General features: G+C 43.4%; 1 protein-coding gene across 9 annotated transcripts in view; it reads left to right on the forward strand.

Moving 5' to 3' along the window:
• Positions 1-21672, forward strand: part of NBEA (neurobeachin) — a 472923-nt gene that overhangs the window by 378309 nt on the left and 72942 nt on the right. For all 9 annotated transcript variants that reach the window (XM_066621990.1, XM_066621993.1, XM_066621995.1 and 6 more), the window contains 2 exons: positions 4163-4278; positions 11303-11415. In XM_066621990.1, coding sequence (XP_066478087.1) covers positions 4163-4278; positions 11303-11415 — 229 coding nt within the window. The remainder of the gene's footprint in view (positions 1-4162; positions 4279-11302; positions 11416-21672) is intronic.

A 21672-nucleotide genomic window follows, 5' to 3' on the forward strand; every position in this document is an offset into this window, starting at 1 on the left:
CTTGAACAAGTACAGCACTATAGTCCAATATTTCAGGAGCTAATCACATGGTCTCTATAACTTATGGCACAATCCTATCTAAGGGTTGCACTGGCAGAGCATGTGGTCTCCTGATGTGAGCTGTCAAGGGTACTGTAAAGCACTTTGCAACGGTGTTACAATTAGGCGTACTGGCGGGAAGACCAGAGCCTTCCCGTGCATGCCAGCATAGTAGAGGACACCTGTCAAAGAAGTTAAGTTCTGCACTGTGCAGTGCAAGGATAGGCAAAGTTGGGGGAGAGTAGGGAGGGGTGGAACGGAGCAAAGGAGGACAGCAATGGAGTCAGAAGGTGAGCAGATTAGGCCTGGAAGGTGGACAGGTTTGTCCTGGCAGCCCTGCATCCTGTGAGTTCTCATTGGATAGGATTGGGTTATTATTAATATTGTTTCTGAATTTGAATTTGCTTAGTTCTATAAGCATTCCAGTTTTTTTGACTGACTATTAGAAAGGATTCTGGAATGTACTCCTCTTAATTCATTTAAATCAGGCAATATTTAACATTTTAATTGAGAAGTGGATTCTATGTTGTAAGTGAACAATTTTGTAACTGTGAAATTGCAAGAATTGTAGCATGTATTGAAAGTATTTTCTACAACCTACTTGTTTACTTTTGTAAAATAAAAACAAAAGCATGTTTTCTTTTGACGCTTCTAAAAAAAAAGACTTTTACCTTTGGGAATAAAATGTAATAAAAAAGGTCAGTACAGAAGTGAGCTGTTTGGGATGAGCAGCACAACACAATTTTCTTGTCAAATATCTGTCTTTTCATGTTGCTGTGCCATCGTATGCCTTAGATTAGTTAGAATATTTCTTCAGGGTGTAATCTGGCAGCATTTTGTAGATCTCTTGTACAATTAACCACTCATAGACACAGTTTACTTATATATGCCCATGTAATACCGGAGGAAGAAATGCATGTATGATCACAAATCAGCTTCTGTGAGCAGAGATTTGTAGTTTCAGACCTTCCTCCCTCTCAGAGCTGATTGATGTGCAGTTTTTCATTCTGTTCATTCCAGAGCTGGTTCGTGGAGAGTAAAGCACACACCCTCTCCCATGTCTTGGACGGCAAATTGAGGGGCAGAGGAATCTAGCTCTTGCTTATTTGTACTGACACCCACACAGTGGTGTCACTAGGGCGTGCAGGGGGTGCGGGCTGCACCGGGTGACGCGCTGGGTGGTGACGTGCCCGGGGGGTGACGCGCTAACATCACGACATTAGGGGCTACCCCATCATGCCATATACCATTGGATGCAGAATTCCCAGTGCAGTGCAATGCAAAAAACGGAATTGAAATCGCTCCTTTCGTTCAAAAGTTATGGCCAAAACACCGGAAGGAAAAAATGCATGGATCCCTAAGGAAAGTGAAAGTGAGCTGTATTGTGCGTTTACTCCCGAGTAGGCATAATTGCCATAGTAGTTCGGAAAGGGCAGGCTGAGAGAAATCCAACGACACCTGAATGGTCCCACTCCAATGAATGCAGCCCCAAAAAAACACCCGAGGAGGTCCCTGCCTCCCAGCTGCGAGTCTATGGAGCCCTATGGAAAGCAAACTCAGCCACATGGTCACGTTTACTCATGAGTAGGCAGACGTGCCTTGGCTGTTGGTCAGGCCAGGCAAAGGGGAATGTGAGGATACCAGAATCATCCTGATCTGATGGAGCTGGAGTGCAACAAATGCTCCAGAAGGCAGCCTCTCCCCCTCCACTAAGAAGGACAAAAAAGAGGCTTCAACTTAAAAGTTTGAGAACTGCTGCAATAAGGTGTTAGTAAGTTGACATGGGGTGTGTGTGTGTTTGTGATTCTACAAGTTTTCAAAATCACTAAAATCAGAGTTTGGAGGACTAATGCCATCATGTTACATATCAATCAATGCCTAATTTCATGCAGAATGCAATGAAATAAACCACATTGAAATATCTGTGTTCTAACAAAAGGTACAGCCAAAAAACCAGTGGGGGCAGGGCGATGGTACATCACCACGCCCACCACGTGGGGCGTTGCCTCGCCCACTACATAGGGTGATCCGCAGGCCTCCTGCACAGGGTGATGCAAATCCTAGTGATGCCACTGCACCCACAGCCTTCCTCCAGTTCGTCTCATTGATTGACTTGTAAGAGTCTATAGAGTCAAATTCATAGAGAACCTGGCAAAGTTAAGTTCTGTAAACTAAAGACTACAGAAACACTTAATATTCTATGATTGGAACAAATTTAGCCCTGATCACACCTTCTCCAACCAATAACACAGTTCTGCATATCTGGAGCATGCCCCTAATTCATATTCAGAATTGATATTGCAGAATAGAATCCCCATTCTCCAGTGGTGCCATGGCAGGATCAGTCTGGGTCCCATCACCACCGGAACTCTTCAGAAGTTCCTTCAGCCCCACTCAAAGAAGACAGAGAAGAAATTCATGCTCTGATTCTACCATCCCTGAAGAGGGATTTGCAGTGGTGGCGTATAGTGGTCAGCTGTCCAAAGGAGTGAGCCTGTGGGACTGCAACAAGCAATCCTGACCACAGATGCCAGCCTATTGGGTTGGAGGGCCCATCTAAATGGCAGATTGATTCAAGGTCATTAGTCCCCTCAGGAGGTGTCTCAAAGCATCAGTCTTCTGGAGCTGAGAGCTATCTGTCTCGCTGTGTTTCAGTTCAAACCTCAGCTCTGTCATTGTCGTGCTGTAGTAAGAACAGACTGATTAAGTCATTAGAGAGGCACAAGATTTAAAACAAAAACAAAAAAAATCTCACCTTCCTTCCCAAGGTTAATTCCTCATTTCACCATTCAGAGGAAGTGGTTCTCTCATCCTTTTGACCCAGTCCCTCTTATCCTAGGGAGAGGGAGTGGCACAACCTGGATGTGCACAGAGCAGTGAGCTTTTACCTGTCTCGCACTTCCTCATTTTGCCATACTGAGGCCTTGTTTGTGTCCTATAGATCTCCTAATCAGAGCCACCAAGTTCACCCTCGACCATATCGATTTGTGAAGCCATTGTTGAGGCTTACTGGGCACAAGGCTTCTCTCCCTCACAGGGGATTGTTGCCCACTATCTTAGAGGAGCTGATGCCACTGCAGCGTTCCGTGCCTTCCCTTCCTTAGAGTCAGTGTGCAGGGCAGCCACTTGGAGCTCACCTCACACTTTCATTAGACACTATAAAATCAATTCCTACTCTCGGAGGAATTGAACTCCTACGCTTTGCAAGGTGCTGCATTTGCCAGGCTCATGTTGCAGAGCATAGGTGCTAGTGACTCAGGTTCTTCCCTCCCTTGAGATTGTACAGCTTAGGTATTTCCCATTTGTAAGACTAACCCTATGATGGCACCACTGGAGAATGGAAGGGTTTAAGTGAACTCCCCTTCTCAGTGGTGCCATGTCAGGGTCAGTCTGCTCACCCGCAGTCATCTGAGTCACTGCAAAAAAAACAAAAATAAAAGGACAACAGGGTCATCCTTAAGGGCAACAGGACAAGTAGGACAACAGAGTAGGAGATCTCTCGGTAGTCCTATCTTTACCTTGGCAAGCCCTGCTCACTGTAGGCCAAAGTTTTTCCAGTGCCAACAGGTGATATCTGTGTGTTGAGGTGGATGGACTACATCTCCAGTTCCAGTGTGGACGTTCCAGGAAACTACTCTTCATGAACTACACATTACAGCGGAGAGAGTCCTTTCAAGGCTTTTCCACAGTTTGGGGAATCATGGGAGCCCCTCCCCCTCAGGAAGTCTATGCAACTGACCTGCCTGCTGGAGAGAAGAAGCTTCCCATTCATGATTGACCCTGCCATTGCACCATTGAGAAGGGGAGTTCACAGATAGGCTCAAACCCTGCCATTTACCATTATCTTTTTATCCTAAAGTTTTAAAGTTTATTGTGAAAATATGGTGAGACACTGCATTGGGAAAGGGGTAAAGTGGCATCTGAATATTTATTTTATAATAGTTATAGTTATGATAATTTTTTAATAATGATAGTGTCTTTCTAATAAGAAGTATCCTCTTTGCCAATGAAAAGTGGAAAAAATTAGTAAATGGTATAGTTTGATAATGTTAGTAAGTAGACTGTCCTCAAGGTCTGCAAAGAAGCAAAACTTAGCATATGTGTTCTTTAATCTAATTTTTAGACGAATTTCTCTGGCCACTCCTCGTCAACTTTATAAATCTTCCAACATGACTCAGAGGTGGCAGCGACGGGAGATTTCAAACTTTGAGTATTTGATGTTTCTCAATACTATAGCAGGTAAGTCTTCCATCTCCTTAATCCTTCATAATATGTTTATGTTTGTCAAAATTCTGAGTACCATGACTTGATAGAATACACTTATCCCTCTGGAATTCAGCTGCAGCTCTATGATAGTTTTTTGAAATTTCACATTAAATTCTATCGGAAAATGCACAACCCATCACCCAGGCTTCAGATTTATTTATTGTGCTGGTGGTTGTTCTTTGCTCTCCTTCTGCCATTTCTTCTGCTGACAGCTTTGTCTGAAGCTTTATTAGAGTCAACAAACCATTGCCTGTGTGTGTCTGGAAATAATAATGGGAAAATGTAATTTCGCTACTTCGTCATTCTTAGCAACAGCAGCTAGACAGCAAAATAACAGTAGTATTCTGCCTAGTACTGATATCACCTGGGTGGTGTTATGATTAAACTGCAGCATCTTTTTTTTTTTTTTTTTTTTGTACTTTGAACTGGAATGTATGAGATTAGAAGTTTAAAATTAGAACTAAGATTTAAAGCTGTCTTTGTGTATTAATGAGAAAGGTGAATATTAGTAATGCTTGTCACTAATTGATGTGTAATATTGTAATTTATTCAGACACACCAACTTGATACATATAAGATTTCCAAAATTTATAGGATTATTTTTCTGTTCATGACCATCAAATCTGACAAAGGGCACAATCCTAACCAACTTTTCGACACTGACCCAGCTGCAATGCAGACCCAAGGTAAGGTAACAAACATGCCCTTACCTTGAGGAGGCCTCCAAGACTCCCCACGCCACATTGGCACAGCTATGTCAGTGCTGGAAAGTTGGTTATGATTGTGCCCAAAAGAACATAAACCTTAATATACATTATCTGGGTAGAAGAAAACTCTGCTGTGTTTTAGTTTAGAGGCAAAGGGGGGAAAAATTGGACATCTAAAGACAGTACAAGCATGCGAATGCGTGCGTTTGTTGTGTCTTGTGAATGTTTAAATATTAGTATCACTGACCATGATACAATCATGTTATCTTCCCCTTTTTTGTCTGTATTCATATTTTAAAGTACATGACATTTAAATAGTGCTGCAGAATGTTCAAAGAGCTTCACGGACATAATCTTCATGACTGACTGTGTAGGCACATGCATAGGGCTGCATCATGTGGTAGGGAGGCAGTCTTGGAGGCCTCATCAAGGTATGGGAACATTTGCTCCCTTACCTTGGGGTTGCATTGCGGTTGCACTAGTGCTGGAAAGTTGGATAGGATTGGGCCCTAAGGCAATACATGAACCAAGGATTTCATAGCACATTTATTTAGGCCAGGGAAAACTCTGGAGTTAAATGACTCATTCTCAGAGAGGTCATACATTTTCAAAAATGTAGAAAGAGAGAAGTCAAGGGATATGGAAGAGCTTGATAATGGGAGAGGCTAAAATGGCAGTGTAGAAGTATAGTTGTTCTGGAAAGGTTTTAGAGCATATGTGTATTTCATCAAGGAATTCCAAGCAGGAAAAGAGCTGACTGATTGAATTGGCAGAGCCAGTCCGAGCCTTTAGATCATTCAGGGCCCGATCCAGAGCACTGTTGCAAACATGCCATCAGGCACGTCTGCGACCATTACCGCGGGCCCAGCACCAGAGCTAGCCCACTCCACCGATTTTTTAAAACAAGATGTGTGGCCCAACCCTACTTATTTCACTGTGTGGTGATGCAGGAATGCCAGCACTGCACCCACTGAATCCGGGGGAGAGGGGTTGGGTTGATCTCAGGAGTTCTTCTCAGTGGAAAGGAATGTTTGTTCTCTTCCCCTGGGGTAAGCCCTTGCTGGCCCAGTGGGACAACTCGAACCTGCACCAGTGATATTGCTGGTGGAAGTCTACGTTGACCCATGAAGGTTGATTGGGACAAGGAAAGGGGTTAGGATTTGGCAGCCTCTGCTAATGTCAAATCTGCCCCCTTTGTGGACTTGATCTACCTACCACCCAACCCTGTTCTGCTCTCCCCTGCCCCGTCCTGCCTCCCCTGCCATCCTACCTGTGTCGGTGGGCCTTCTCCAATCCACTGGTGCAGGCAAGGAGGCTCTGGCCTACCCAATGGCACTCTGCCAGCATGCAACTCTGCACACTGTTGAAATGTATTTTGCAACTGCCATAAAGCGGTTTATGCTGGTGTTCCTCAAGCAGGGCAGCCCGGTAGGATTTGTGGTCCAATCTTATGTAAAATCTTGTACATTTTCAATTAGAGTAGACTGTTGAACATATTGATTTAATCTTGCTGTCGCCACTGCAGCATGACTTGGTAGACATAATTATGCAGTTCATGAAAAGTACAATTACATTTTCAATAAATCAGTAGGATGACACAAGTATTCTAGAACATTCAGCATTATTTTTCTTTGAAAGAACTGAAGGTTGGTCAATACACTAGAAGGCAGGTAATTTCACTAAAAAATAGACAGAGGTGCTCTGAAATTATCTTTGATTATTTACCTTCCAGAACCCTTTTTCTCCTTCAAATAGTAGTTCTCATTTTTTAGAAAGCGTATCAAAAATTGACCTTTTAATTAGCCATCATCAAATATTTTATGGGGATGGAGAGGGAGCCATATTTCTAGAGATGCCTGTTCAAATATTTTGAAGAACTTCATGGGGCAAATAAGTTCCTCTTTTACAAGGAACTCAGTCCCTGATAACCAAACCTGCAAGTGAAACACTATAATAAAGTGCCATGATTCAATATGAATGGCATCACCTGTTGTCAGGATTTGTTCTAGAAAACAAACCAGTGTAGAGTAATACAGCAAGTGCAGGGCAGGGGGGTGGTCTACTTTGCGTACCGGGCCTGGAGGGGGTAACACGTGAGTCCCAGCCAAGATGGTGGCTCTGCTCTGAAGCAGAAAGAAGCGCCTTGGTTCAAGTTGGGGCAGGCTTGGAAGGGCTGATGCCCTGAGGGGTCACCCTTGCTCCACTTCAGCAACCATCTTTGGCTGCCCTGTTTCCTGTCCTCGCAAGCTATGCATGTGAGAATATGAAGATATAACTCAGCCAAGCTTGAAGTGGCTGTTTCTTTGCGCTGCAGTGTCTGGGACACTGCAAACTCTGTTTTCCAAGCTGTTACTACGAGTATCTTTGTGAACATGCCTAAATTGTATAATCCCACAAAACCTTTTGTACAATTTCTATGCTTATGTAAATTTTTATTTTGCTTGACTAATGGTCTAATGAGGAAGGGTAGGAACAGGGTGGAACTGGGGCGCTGAACAAGCCCTGGAATGGGGCATATTGGCGGCGGCAATGCCACCAGCATCCTATCTCTCTTCCAGGCCTTGATCCAGCTTCCCAGGTCCACAATTCAGCTGTTGCAAGTCCAAGTAGATCCATTCGGATGACGAGGGCTTACTCCAAGGCAAAGGAAATGTTCCCATACTTGGCAGAGACCTTCAGGGCCTGAACACCCCTGCAGGATACAGGATACCTTCCATTTCTGTCATGAAAGTTAACAATGGGTAGGGAGTGGATCTGTGTTCATTCAACTCAAAGGAAGTTACTGAGGTATAAATAAGATGTATTGCAACAAATTGATTTTCTTTTCTTCTCATGACTTGAAGCTGGATAGAAATATAACATCACATTCACAAATGATATTCATGAACTTGAGGACACAGACAGCCCCATCCTGAGCTGCCCGGACCCAGCGGCTCCACAAAGGGCTCCCACCGGATCCAGAGCCTCCCGTGCTACTGCGGGAGGCTCCTCGGGAAAAGGGGACGTTCGTCCCCTTCCCCCAAGTAAGGGAAGCAGTCCAGCAATGCGATTACTCACTTTAGCGGTGACTGTTTGGTCGCCGTTAAAGTGAAGGCACTCGTGTAGGGCGAGCAGCCCTACCCGAGCACCCTGGATCCTGCAGAGCTCGGCTCTGCCTCTCCCCTGCCCCCGGGAATGCCCCTAACCATGCCTCCCTCCTTCCGCGGAATGCCTCTCCCCCGCCCCCGGGAACACCCTCATTCCCCGTTGCGCAGCCCAGCAGTCACAGGCACCATCGAGCTGTGGAATGCGGGCGCCCGCTGGGCGGTGGCTCAGTGCCGGCCGGAGCTGAGCCACCTCCAGCAGGAGCTCGGCGGTAAGCCCTGCAAATGTGCCTTATGGCTCATTTGCGACTGTGCTCCACGGCGTGGACCATAGGATTGGGCTTTCAGTCTTGTTCAATATCCACCTTGCTTGCCAGTCATACCATTGATTTATTTGGTACCAGCAAATATTCTTCAGGCGTTAATTTAATTATTTTAAAAACAATTTACTAGATCATTGAAATGCAAAAGTCTGTTCACTAATAACAATAAAAGTAATTAATTGGATGGGGATTCACAACATCAGAATAATGCAACAGTCTAATCACTTCCCTAACTGTATCTGTAAGTTGGAATCAGTCTTGTCCTTCTGAGTCTCTAAACTCTTGTCTTGACAAGCATACCCAGTTGCTTTCTCACCAGTTTGTTCTGCTCCTAAGGTCCTCACCTCTTTGCTGCCCCTCTTGTCACTAGACATATTTCATCATGTTTACAGCTCTGTGTGTTTTTTTCCAAAGGTAAACATGGCACTCTGCTAGTTATCAGTCAGCCTAAGTTTTATACTCTCCCTGCCCCTGGTTTTTGTCTTCATTCTGTAGACACAAGACTTTCTGACTCGTCTGTTTTATAAATTATTCTTTCTACACTCCAGTCTCAGGGATTCCTTGATTTAAAGGGAGGAAAAGATGAGTTTACTGCTTTGACTGAATATATCTTTTCTCATTGGATAGTGAAAAATATTTATTGTATGAATAGAAACTGTTCTATTCCGAGCAGCAAGCAATATATTGCCAGTTTAAACTTTATACAAATCCGTTAAACACGCACAAATCAGAATGAAATAAACCAGGTGGTTGAAGTTAGTATCTATAATTATGTTTGATTTCAATACTTCAGTCGTTTTTAGGAACTTGGTTAATGGCATTAGATACCAGTAATTTAAAATAAATTACTTAAAAACAATATTCCTTGTATGCCCAAAATTAAAATGATAAAAGCAGCACGAGGACTTTGTTGAAATAACGTGCTATAAAGATGGAAAGTATTTGTTAACTACAACATCTAACCTGTCAAAACCTTAATTAGTAAAAAGGAACATTCACACATATAGTTAGTTGAAAATCATAGACTGTGGATAAGATATAATCTTTTTTTTATTTGAAATGGGAAGGAGTCTTAACACGTTAGTGCAAAATTGACATATTCAGGTAACGAATTCAGCACCACTTCTTCCCCCTCCTTTTTTCTTCTCCTGTTTAGCATTTTCCACTTTTTTACTCTGTGATGTACAAGCCCTCGCTGGTTAATTATGTATATATTTAGCTACTGCATGTGTTGGGCTTATTATTGTCATCTAATTAGATGTAACTCGAACTGCTTCCTTCTAGAAAAACCATTAAAAATTCTTTCCTAATGACCTAGAGATGACAAAATGTCTGTAAAGTGTGAAGAAGCAGACAAGCACAGGAACATCGCTTTTAAAGAGTGTTAATCCAGATGCTGCAATCATCTAATTAAACAATATTTTGCTGTCATTAACATTTTCACCAAGGAATTGCAGTTATAATTTCTTTGTCAGCTGTCTCTACATCACTTCACCTTCAAAACTAAAGTGCCACATAAAAACATTAAATTGGATGGTTTAATTAAAAAGTTATTTTTAATGAAGAAACATATTCAGTATTTCTGAGATTTCATTTTCCATGCCTCAGTTTTTATTGTTCAAGTAGATTAGTGTCATAGGCTTGCTATATTTAATATTCGGCCTTTAACATTAATCCCTATAAGCCTACTTGGAAGAAAATCTGCTCTTTCAGTAAAGGTGCAACATATGCCAATAACGGTATATTTCTGCACTTCATTATTCAGCTAAGAAATAAAACTGGGGAAATCCTTGTGTACAAGCAACCAGGGACTGTTTGGCAAAAGGCAATTTTCTCTGTCGGCCTCAGCCAAATAGTGGTTCTCCTGCAGACCCACAAATGGGAGTGTGCAAGTCTCCTGGGGGAAAAACCAGCTCATTCTATCATCTCTCTCTCTCTCTCTCTCTCTCTCTCTCTCTCTCTCACACACACACACACACACACACACACACACACACACACACACCCAGGTAAGCTTTGCAGATTTCCTTGTCTGTGCTAGTTCTGCTCCTGTTTCTCTACAGTGGCAGAGAAGCAACATGCACATCTAGACAGCAGAGAATCAAGAGTGCTAAAACATTGCCTGCTAGAAAAGGGGAAGGCAGGCCTGTGTAACTTGTGACCCATTGAGGTTTATCAGGAAGCTTGATAAATCTTCTGTGTTCGATTGCGCCATAGCTCTGATTGTAATGTTGGGCATGCAGCAAACACCTCACAGGTCACAGTACAATGGTTGGTGGATTGCACTGAGCAAGGTGGTTCACAAATTCTGCAGTGAGAGAATAAGGCTGAACTATGAGATTATCTAACATTAAATAATATCGGTTTTTCAGTTTCTGAACATTGTTCTCTTGTTAGTCATTACATTTCTGAATGCCAACTTCTGTTCACATGATTGAACAGGGTAGAACATGTTCATTTGGGGAGAGAAGCAGGATCGTGGTGGCAGACTCCATTTCTGACTTCCACATGTTCATCCGCTCTTCTTCAAAGAACCTACATGCATACATAGTTTTCTGACACATTACAGCTGATGAGTGTAAACTGTATGCTGAAGATCTGATGAAGAGACATGGAATCCAGAAATGAGGCCTACTTCCATGATCTTGTTTCCCTGTCCCTCCACTGAGACATTTTATTTTTAGTGTTTGATAACATGGACAGGGCTTCAGAGCAAATGGGAGCCTGATTATGCCTAGAGTAGTTTTTTTTTTAAATCATTACTTTTATCCAACAGGCAAAACTGATGTAAAAAAAATTTAATACATTCCTGCTGTTAAATTGTAAAATTACTCCATGTAATAACCATTCCACACTTTCTACAATATTCTCTTATCTTTATTAGGACGTACATATAATGATCTAAACCAATACCCTGTATTTCCATGGGTGTTAACAAATTATGAATCCGAAGAGTTGGACCTAACCCTACCAGGAAACTTCAGAGATCTTTCAAAGGTATGTTTCAACTGTTGTTTTTTTTTTAAATTTAAGCTATAAAAATTATTTTTTTTAAGGAAATGCTTATTCTTAGTGAAAATGCAATTTTAATTCTTGTTCCTAAGTAAATACCTTTATGCTGGGATCCCTGTCATTTAAGGCCATATTGAAAGAACAACTGCAAGCAGCATACTGTTGGGGCCCCTCCCAGATGCCCTGACCCCCGACTTACTCTGGAGCAGGCACCCCATGCCCAGGGTGGGGAGGCTTCCCTGCCCTTGAGGGGGGGCAAAGAAGGTTGGCTCACCCCAGCCAGACAGAGGGGGCTGGCAGGGCAAACAAGGGACACAGAAGGAAACAAGCCAGGAACAGGAAAGGCCTTTTCTGCCCCACCTGGAGGAAGGGGGGGGGCAGAAAGGGGGCGGGCTTGCTCCAAAAAACAGGGAAGCCAGGGATGAGAGGCAGGCAGTGTGAAGCAGGGAGCTGTGAGGTGATCAGCTCCTGCTCCCAAGCCAGGGGTGGCAGCTCTGCTAAGGAGGAGGACAAGGGTACTGGAACCCCTTTCCCCTCCAGCCAATCTGAGGCCTCCCTGGGGGTGGAACAAGCCTGCTCCAGGCCCCTCCAGGGGTGGGCCCCTACACATACTATCACCACACATTTATGGAATGCTTAGGGAATGTATTTTGATAGGTGTTTAAGGACCCCTACTCAAGATTGCAGAGGGAGAATCAGAGGGGATTTCTGGATTTAGCAAAATGGTTGCTTTTTATTCATCGTGTATAGGCAAAAATGAACGTCGGTGTCCACCTCTTCCCTGAACTCTAAATCAAACATGATATTTTTACCAGATTAACAGCATGGCATTTCACTCCCAAACAGTAGTGGAACATGTAACCAGGTAAATGTACTTAAAAATTTACCTCCAGATGAACACATATAAGGCACACGTGTGCAGAGGTTTTCCAAAGGGAGTGTGACAGCTTGCTCAAGAGGGCATAACATCTGTTGCAAGTCCTCCACGCTAGATGCCTCCCTTGTACCTCTGACACCTCCTGCCTTCCCCCTGTTATGCCCTTTCCCTGCCCCATCACACTTCCACTGCCAACTCACTTTTGTCACAGTCTGGGCTTCCATAGCTCTCTGATATCAATCTGGAAATGCACAGCTACAACAGCTGGAAAGTGTGTTCCAGTGCCAGAACACTAGTTCTGATGGTGATCCACATCAATATGATTGGGCCATTAGTTTCATTTTTCTTTTGGGGACACTATGTGGGTTGGGTGGTATCAGTGATTGGACAGGTCAGACACTGGCCCAAGGTCTTATGGCCCTCTGAGGACCCACCTACCTAACCCAACAATATGCACCCATATGCAGCTGCTGTGCAAGTTGCTGCAGTGCTTTTAGTCTTGTTACAAAATCTAGACTCACATTTTTACATTAGACTTTTGCAAGTCAATATATTACTTGCAACTTCCAAAATGAAATGTAAGACTATACTACAAGTTGTGCAGCACCTACCTGTGGGTTGGTCTGGCAGCTGATTGATCTCTGGGGAGTTTCCTCCTCCCATCTCCTGAGGTTAATCAGCTGTTGGATGCTCCCAAGAAATGAAATCTCCACCACTTGGAAGCATTTCAGTTGGCCTCTGGAGAGAAGCCAGCACTTCCCTCCCTCCCAGAAGCCAACGTCAATGACTGTCAGCAGCTGGTGAGCATCAGTGGCTAGGGCAGGTTACGGAGGAACTGCTCTGACCCACCCCAATGCTGAGTTCAGGTAACTGGGGGGGGGATGGTTGGTACCACAAGCCTCAGTGGGCAGGGCAGAATAAGGAGAAACTCTACCTGCCCATCATCTCTGGTAAGCTGGGACTGGAAGCAAGCAGAGGCAAGTTGGCAAGTGCATGTGGGTGCATAGATGGGTCCTGACAGAGGTCTTGGCCAAGGGTCCAAAGCACTTCAATGCCAACCCTATTGTCTTTCTGTTTATTTTTTTTTCTGTGTGCTGACTGTAATTTTGTTCTGTTTAAACTGTGTATTTTATTATTTGCATGTTATGAGCCTCTTCGGGCACTTACCTTTGGGGACTGGATAGGCAGGTAAAATAATTATTTCATATGAAACACAGGTGGGAGTGGGGGTATAAATGCTAAGGTGTCTAGAGAATGGGACTTAAACCAGGGAGAACCAGGTTTGGAGACCAAGGTCCACACTCAGATGTGAAGTTCACTGGGTGACTTTGGACCAGTCACATCTTCTGAGCCTTAGTTTTCTTACAGAGTTATTAAGAGGATAAAAGGGGGGGATATCACTCTTAGTTCCTCGGAGGAAGAACAAGATAAGAAGCATTGGGCGCAATCCAGAAGCACTCTCGGGAGCCGGCAAGGCCAGTGTGCAGAGGCGTGCTGGCCTGCGGAGGCTAGCACAAGCCTCTGCACCAACAGAGGCACTGAATCATGCGTCAGCCCAACTGGGCCAACACAAGGCTCTGGGGTGGGCAGGGAGGAGGTGGGAGGAAGGCATTCTGGGGCGGGGAAGGGTGGGCGGTGGTTGGCCCCGGGGGCGACCAGGTGGGGAGGTGGAGGCGGGGATGGACCCAGCAGTTATGCCAGATCTCAACTCTCGTTCCCAGGGAGTTTGGAGCTACTTCAAGCCACTCCGCTTTCCTCAGACTTGTGCCACCTCAGGAGGTGACGCAAGTCCAAGGAGACACATTGGGGCCAGGGTGGCTTACCCGGAGCTAAGGGGAAATGTTTCCCACTTTGAGCCACTTTGGGCCCCTATCCTGTGCTGGATACAGTGCAAGGCTTGTCTGTTCCAGCGCAGGATAGGATTGTGCCCATTATTAAATAACCCTCTACCTTCCTTAAATAATTCCCCTTTCAGTTGACTCAACTTGATAAAAATGATAGGGGTGTACCTGAAATTACCAACATACTTTTGCTGATCAGAGTCTTTCAGAGGAACAGCACTGTGCGTGAAACAAAGAATGCACAAAGTTTTTCATTAGAAACAACTTTGTAGAGAAGTGCCCTTTTCTTAGAGCGCACACAAATGAGAAATAATGTATCCATCACCCATGGGGGGGATCCTTATTACAAAAACAGAACACTTGATGCAGTGCCCTAAACTATATTCCTGAATGTGATCTCAGGAGTTTTCATAAGGTAATGAGGCTTGCCTAACCTTATAACTGGATATGAAACCAACTGAAAACAAAAAGGTGTAACAGGAAATAATGGTTTGAAAAGGTATTAGTCAGCTTTGACTGACTCATTGAATTTATGCTTGTGCAGGTGTGCTCAGGTACTTTACTATTTGTGGTTCTTTTCCTTTGAAGGATAATGTCCCCCAAAACCATGTCAGTCATTGCCGTTTTTAAAGCAATTCCTGTAGTACGTAGTAACAAGTTGAGTTCATTGAAAGGTCCCATTCCATATAGTTTCCATTTGGGTAGTTCCACCCTGTACATTGTGGACGATCTTCAATTCAAGTCTTTCATTCCTAAAAGTTGTGATTTTATTCACAAAAGAGTACTGAGAAAGAACTTAGGTTTGCTGTGCTTCTGGCATACTCATAAAAATAACCTGACAATGGAAAGTAAAGATAACATTTTCTGTTTTGAGTGATTGCAAATTTAGTTTTGTTTGTCTTCTTGCACCAGTTCGTTTTTATGATTATTTGGAGAACTACATATTCAGGTGCCACTGCTATCAGCTGTAAGATGGTAATCTACTAGGAATAAAACGTGGTGTTGTCTGTGCAGAACACATTGTGGAATACTGCACAAGCACAGAGCTGGCCTCAGATGCTTTCAGAACTTTGCTGACCATTCTGCCTCTCTTTGCAAGTGGGGGAATCTTTGTACAATCATATGACTCAAGGGCAAAAAGACTACCCAATCTCACAATTCTGTTGACCATTTGCTGAAGCAACATTGTGAGACATTGTTACCTTTGTCTCTCAACCCTTAGAAAAAAATGTAAGACCTTTACCTCAGTTTCAATTTAATATCTTCTTATTCATTGTTTGTTTTCTACAAAAATACATATTTTTAAACATTTGTATTTTGAGGGTTAGTTCAGCCCTGCCTTGTCATATGGCAAGGAGGGTCATATTTAAAAAGTGTCACCACTATAGAGCAAAATTCCCATCCACTGGTGGACGACATTTATGTCCTCTGTTGGGGGGAAGATGTTACATTGTGGACACTTGGGACCACTGTCAAAAATATTCAAGGCAAATGAAGAAGAACAGGCAGCTTCCCCTCAAGTCTGTGCTGTGGGAGTCAGCCCACACTCCTCTTGCTGTCATGTCAGCATGTCATACGATCTCGCCTCCTCCACCAATGCCAACATATTCCTTTAAACAGACAGGTCAGACAGCACACAAATCCTCTTCAGAGAGCTGTCAGGATCAAGGCAGTGTCCTCAAGGGGCATGGCAATTGCTATTAGTCCCACTGTGGGTGTCTGGCCAATATTGGGGATTCCCCTAAAAAGAAGGCAAAGCATCAGTTAGAGACCAAGTCTACAAGAAAGCCTTCTGAGGTCCCACCAGTGACATACTGCACCTCAGTGGCTTACATGGTAACTCTGACCAGGCCACAAAACAATCACACTCCCCACTGTTATCCTGAAAATGCCATCACTGACCCATCTCCCCTGGATCAGACATTATCATGTTCCACACCATCACTGAGAAGTAGATTGTTGAAACATTGTAGTGCTTGTCATCCCCAATAGGCCACAGGCTGGTGTCACCAACACCAAGCTGGGAACATGATTGGTTTCAAAGCAGAAATGTAGTTTCCTACCTGGCCAATAGGTATAGATGGCTGTACTGTGGCCCTATAGCCTCACATAATTGCTCTGACTGAGAATTTCAAGACATTCAGAGTATGTGAACTCCCTGTACTATATCACCACCATAGGCATTCACCATGGTCTAGTTCAGCTTGATGTGAGGACAGGGATCATCACTTCTGCTATGACTCCAGTGATTGTACTCATCTAGTAGTGTATGAACCAAAGGAACCACCATCAAATATGGTGTCTGGAAACAATAACTACAATTCAGTCTCACATTATCCCCACTTTGACACTGACTCAAGCATTAACATAGGAAAGTGCCATTTCCTATTCAACCACTTGCAACGTCAATGTCAACGGTGGCTCTGCTAACCAACATTACTGGTCCTCAGTGCCAGCAGTGATATCTACATCATTTGCTCTTCTCTTCCTGCTGTAGTTCCTGTTACCCTTCCTTTCTTCCAGATAGCTTTGGAACCAATTGCCTGGCCTCTATTATAATTTCCAGCCCTTCACTGGACTGTCAGTTATAGAGTGGGAAGTCAGTTTCTTCCATAGAAGATCTGAATTTATTTAATGAAAACATTATTGGAATGGCCCCCACCTTGGGCCAGGATCAGGCAGATTACTCAGTGTACAACTTTGTGCACATGGATAATTTAGCACCAGAAGCCTTGTCTATATTTTATGTCCTTTTTAAGGCAGTGAAAGAGGCCTAGGAGAAGCTGTCCTTAATACCATTCGCTTTGCAGAGATGGAGCAGGTGTACGGAGTGCAAAGGAAAGGATGTTCCTTTATGTTCAACCATCCAAAACTGAAGTCAGTTATAGCAGAATATGCCTCAAGAAAAAAACCCACTTGGTCCCAGGTACTTTTCTTCAGGTCAGGGAAGGGAACCAGAATCCTTCACTTCCAAAAACAGGCAACCTTCAAAGAATTCTGGGACTATCAAGCAGAGTCTTTGTTCCTCCACAGTCCCTCTACAACATCTGAACATTAGTATTGATATTCCATCTCCAGCTTTCAATACCCATGACACCAACATCAATATGCCAAATGCCAATAAAAGTTTTGCCACGGAGCCAGACACAATCTCCACTCCATGGGGGTTGCATTTTTAGTCCTTTTGGAAGGGGCCGGGTTTTATATGATTTCCCTTTCCCTTTAATTGCCAGGGTAATGCAGTATTCACAATTTCAACACCAACTACATCCTGATAACACCATGGTAACTGAGAACTTTCTCAGTTCTGATCTATGCCTCTCTCCAGAATGACAATGGGTTACCCTCCCACCTGAATGTCCTGTCTCAGAACAGAGGGCAATTACTACATTGTGACCTCAAAACACTGAAGCTGATGGTGTGTAAGATCCAGCCTTCATTGGTGTAGAAAGGGAAATAAGAGCATCTTAGCTCACTTAGGAAATCCTTAATCCACAAAAGAAGAGCCCCACTGGATTAGGCCAAAAGCCCATCTAGTCCAGCTTCCTGTATCTCACAGTGGCCCACCAAATGCTTCAGTGAACACACAAGACAACAGACACAACCTGCGTCCTGGTACCTCTCCTGCATCTGGCAATCAGAGGCAGCCTAGCTCTACCTTGCACATACCTACCTTGATCTGTAATCCGTGATGAACTTTTTGTTCAGAAATTTGACCAATCCCCTCTTGAAGGAACCTAGGCAAGATGCCATCACTACTTCCTGTAGCAAGGAGTTCCACTGACTAATTACATGCTGGGTAAAGAAATATTTTCTTATGTCTGTCCTAACTCTCCCAACACTCAACTTTAGTTGATGTCCCCTGGTTCTGGTGTTATGTGAGAAGGAAAAAAGCATCTCTCTTTCCACTCTTTCCAGATGGAAGGGAGGGCACCAGGATGCAGGTCTTTTGTTATCTGGTGTGCTCCCTGGGGCATTTGGTGGGCTGCTGTGAGGTACAGGAAACTGGACTAGATGGGCCTATGGCCTGATCCAGTGGGGCTGTTCTTATGTTATATTCACTCTGTCCATCCCCTGCATAATTTTGTATGTCTCAATCATGTCCCCCCTCAGGCGCCTCTTTTCTAGGCCGAGTGACCCAAAGTTTGTAGCCTTTCCTCATAAGGAAGGTGTCCCAACCCAGTAATTATTTTGGTTGCTTTCTTTTGCACCTTTTCCATTTCGACTATATCCTTTTGAGATGTGGTGACCAGAACTGGACGCAATACTCCAGGTGTGGCCTTACCATCAATTTGTACAGCATTATAGTATTAGTCATCTTATTCTCAATACCTTTTCTAATGATCTCAAGCATGGAATTAGCCTTTTTCACTGCCACCGCACATTGGGTTGACACTTTCATCAAGCTGTCCACAAGCACCCCAAGATATCAGAATGGAAGTGGTTCTGTACCTACCCAGAGTTTCATAATTGTTAACAAAGAGATGCGTCATCCAGGATATCTTACAGTATGAAATTCACCTCAAGACCTCAAGTCTGTCAACTCTTTGGGCAGCTCTTTGGTTAATCGTGCCTTCTATCCAGCAATCAATAGTGCATCAGTTTTCTCACACCCACTAGCCAGATGTTTTTTTAATGACTTATCTAACCTGTACCTACTTATAAATCTCTAGTTTTATCATGGAGTTTGTCTTTGATCTTGTTCCAACTTATGGGCAAGCCGACTCAACCTATGGCAACAGGAGATGCACACCTACATTCAGGACAGTATTTCTGAAAGCCATTCTCTTGGCAGGGAGGGCTGGTGAACTCTGCTCTGTGCTGTGACCTTCCATTTATCAGATTTCATCCAGACACGTTCATCAAGACTTGACATTGCCTGTGTTCTTTCAAATCCTGGCTTCAGGCGAAGAAAGAGCTCTGCATCCCTTGCACACTAAGCAAGCCCTTTCCTTTATAGAACTGCAGCTTTGCTGGGCAGACAACAGGCTGTTGATCTGACATCAGAGGCTCACTAGGGCAAAAAATTTTCTAACCAATTTTTGGCCCACTGGGTGACCAATAGCATTATCCTGGCGTTATAGTGGTGGATCTTGTGATTTGCCATTGTAACTCCTTTGCTGGTGGTGCAGCAGCCGCTCCACCATGACCACTTTGCCACAGCTGCCAGCACAAAGCCTGGAGGTCCCATCTAGGTGACTGTGGCCTGCATAGTATCTTCTGTCCTGCACTGTCACCAGTAAGTCAGTGGCAGATTGGAACACGGAGTGGGCTGGGCCAGGACAGTTCAGGGGTGGGAGGGGGAGAATAACAGCAGCATTAGCACACACCATATTGTATCCCTGCTTCCCAGCCCAGACCCACTCACTGACTCTCCTTGGAACTATGCCAGCTAAAAAACTGGCATGGGTCCAACGAGACCCATTGGAGGCCAAGTGGCCTATGGAAAAGTAAAAAAGTTTTTTACTTGCCTTTCCTGGGCTGTCTGGTCTCCCATTGACACACAGCATGCAGCGTGAGCTCTGTCAGCAGTGCTACATGCTGTGCACTGGCAGGGAGTAGGATTGGGCTTTAAAATGATCTTTCTGGCTTAACAGTTAGCTAAGAGCCACCAGAGAGCACAATCCACTAGAGAACTTTCATACTTCACCACACATCTGAGACGGATTCTATTCCTGTTGTTTAGCAGAGTAGTAACATAGTCCATGCCATCCGCTTCTATCCAGTGCTATGCTATGAATACAAGATAAAGAGTTGATACTTTGCTTAGGCACCCTGTTCCGCAGAACATTTTTCCCTGTTCAGCCTGCACCAACTTCCAGTTAAAGGGAAAACTAGCCAGCTCCAGTATGTCTGACTAAACAGAGACTGTATGCGAGGAGGAGGACTGGTCAGTAACCATGGCTGTTTTAGTAGTCAGCTGAGAAGACACATGTCCCCTCCAGTCTTCCCCTCTGCAGGTCTGGTTTCAGCTGCTGGACCTCTTCAGATGCAACACTTTGAACTTAATGGGGAGTACTCAATCAAACTATGGAATTGGGCATTCACTCAGTGTGCATGTTGTTTCTCCCACTTAGAAGAAGAGACAGAATGCTTAACAAAGTTTTGGAGACTTTCCAAATCAGCCTTTTCCATGCTCAAAATTTCATTATGCATGTTGGCATATATATCCACTAGAAATAAATACAGGTAAACAACTTTTCGGTAAGCGCGAAACATATGGAACTCACTCCCCAGTGAAAGCCAGCAGGCCCAATCAGTTGATGGTTTCTAAGCAGTTACTGGAAAAATTTGTTTTGTCCCAAGTCTTCTGTGACTTTGGAATTAGCTGATTTTAAAGTGTTGCGGATGCCTATAATTGCATAATTTTAATAATTGTGTTGATGTACTTTGTAATGAGATTCTATGTTTGTTCCGCTGTGAGCTGCTATGAAAATCTTCTGGTAAGAAAGTGGGGTATACATATAAATATTTAAATTAATATATACCTCTGTTAAGATATGCTAACCTCATTGTAATGGTGCAGTTTGAATCTATAAAATTGTTGGAGTGTGTGATCTTATGAGATCAGGCTATGTCATGTAGCATGAAGGCCTGTTGTTCATGAAACACAAGTTCAGAATCCCCTTGGAAGCAGGGAATTTTGACACACAGTTCTTTGGATCCTGGCCATTATCTGTTTCAAGACTATTGTTTATTCTGAATTAACTGCTAAAAGGCAGAAGCTTGATTTAAGCTGTCTTGAAAGCATACAGTACATTAAGGGATTCTCAACAAGGGATTCTTGTCTGATATTAAGAAGATACATTTTAACTACTAGTTGTCAATTTTACCTCTTTGTTTCAGCTAATGAGTGCAACAATAAATCAGGCTACTGACAAATGTTTTTACAGTCATTTACAATGTTGGCCATTTAGTTTAAAGAAGTAATTCATTTTAAAACCCAAAAGTGAACTTTAACATGCCCATCAGCATTTTGTAATGATATAAAACTGTAACAAGTATTTAGTCACCTGCAATGACAATTTCAGCATTGACTAGATCACTTTGACTAGGTCACTAGGAAGTAACCTATAAAGGTACTGTTAAAATAGATCATTATTTCTATGAGTCAGAATAGCTCCAAGACCATGAAGGAACTGAAACAATAGAGAAGGCATTCCTGTCATTGTAAAGAAATAATATAATGATGGTAATAAAGTTTGTTTTCTGTTTTTTGTCTGATATCTCCAATTGTCCTTGTTCTCCAGCAGTGTTATTAGTGGACAATTTGTGCACTATATTTTCTTCCTAATGAAGCATTTGTCATAGTTTTCCTTTCATATTTACTTATACATTTTAATTGGAAATTTAAAAAGCGAGGCAAAGTGCCAGTCAGGGTGCTTGCCAGTTAGATGTTTTAGGCTTCTCAAGTTTTATTCAAGACATACACAAGGCCAAAGGTTGTATTTATTGTTTGACAAGTTGAAAAGGTAATGAAAGAGGCTGTCATAGATACGTAGATTATCTCCACATTAACAAACC

The sequence above is a fragment of the Tiliqua scincoides genome, chromosome 3, assembly GCF_035046505.1.
Source record: "Tiliqua scincoides isolate rTilSci1 chromosome 3, rTilSci1.hap2, whole genome shotgun sequence".
Classification (NCBI taxonomy): domain Eukaryota; kingdom Metazoa; phylum Chordata; class Lepidosauria; order Squamata; family Scincidae; genus Tiliqua; species Tiliqua scincoides.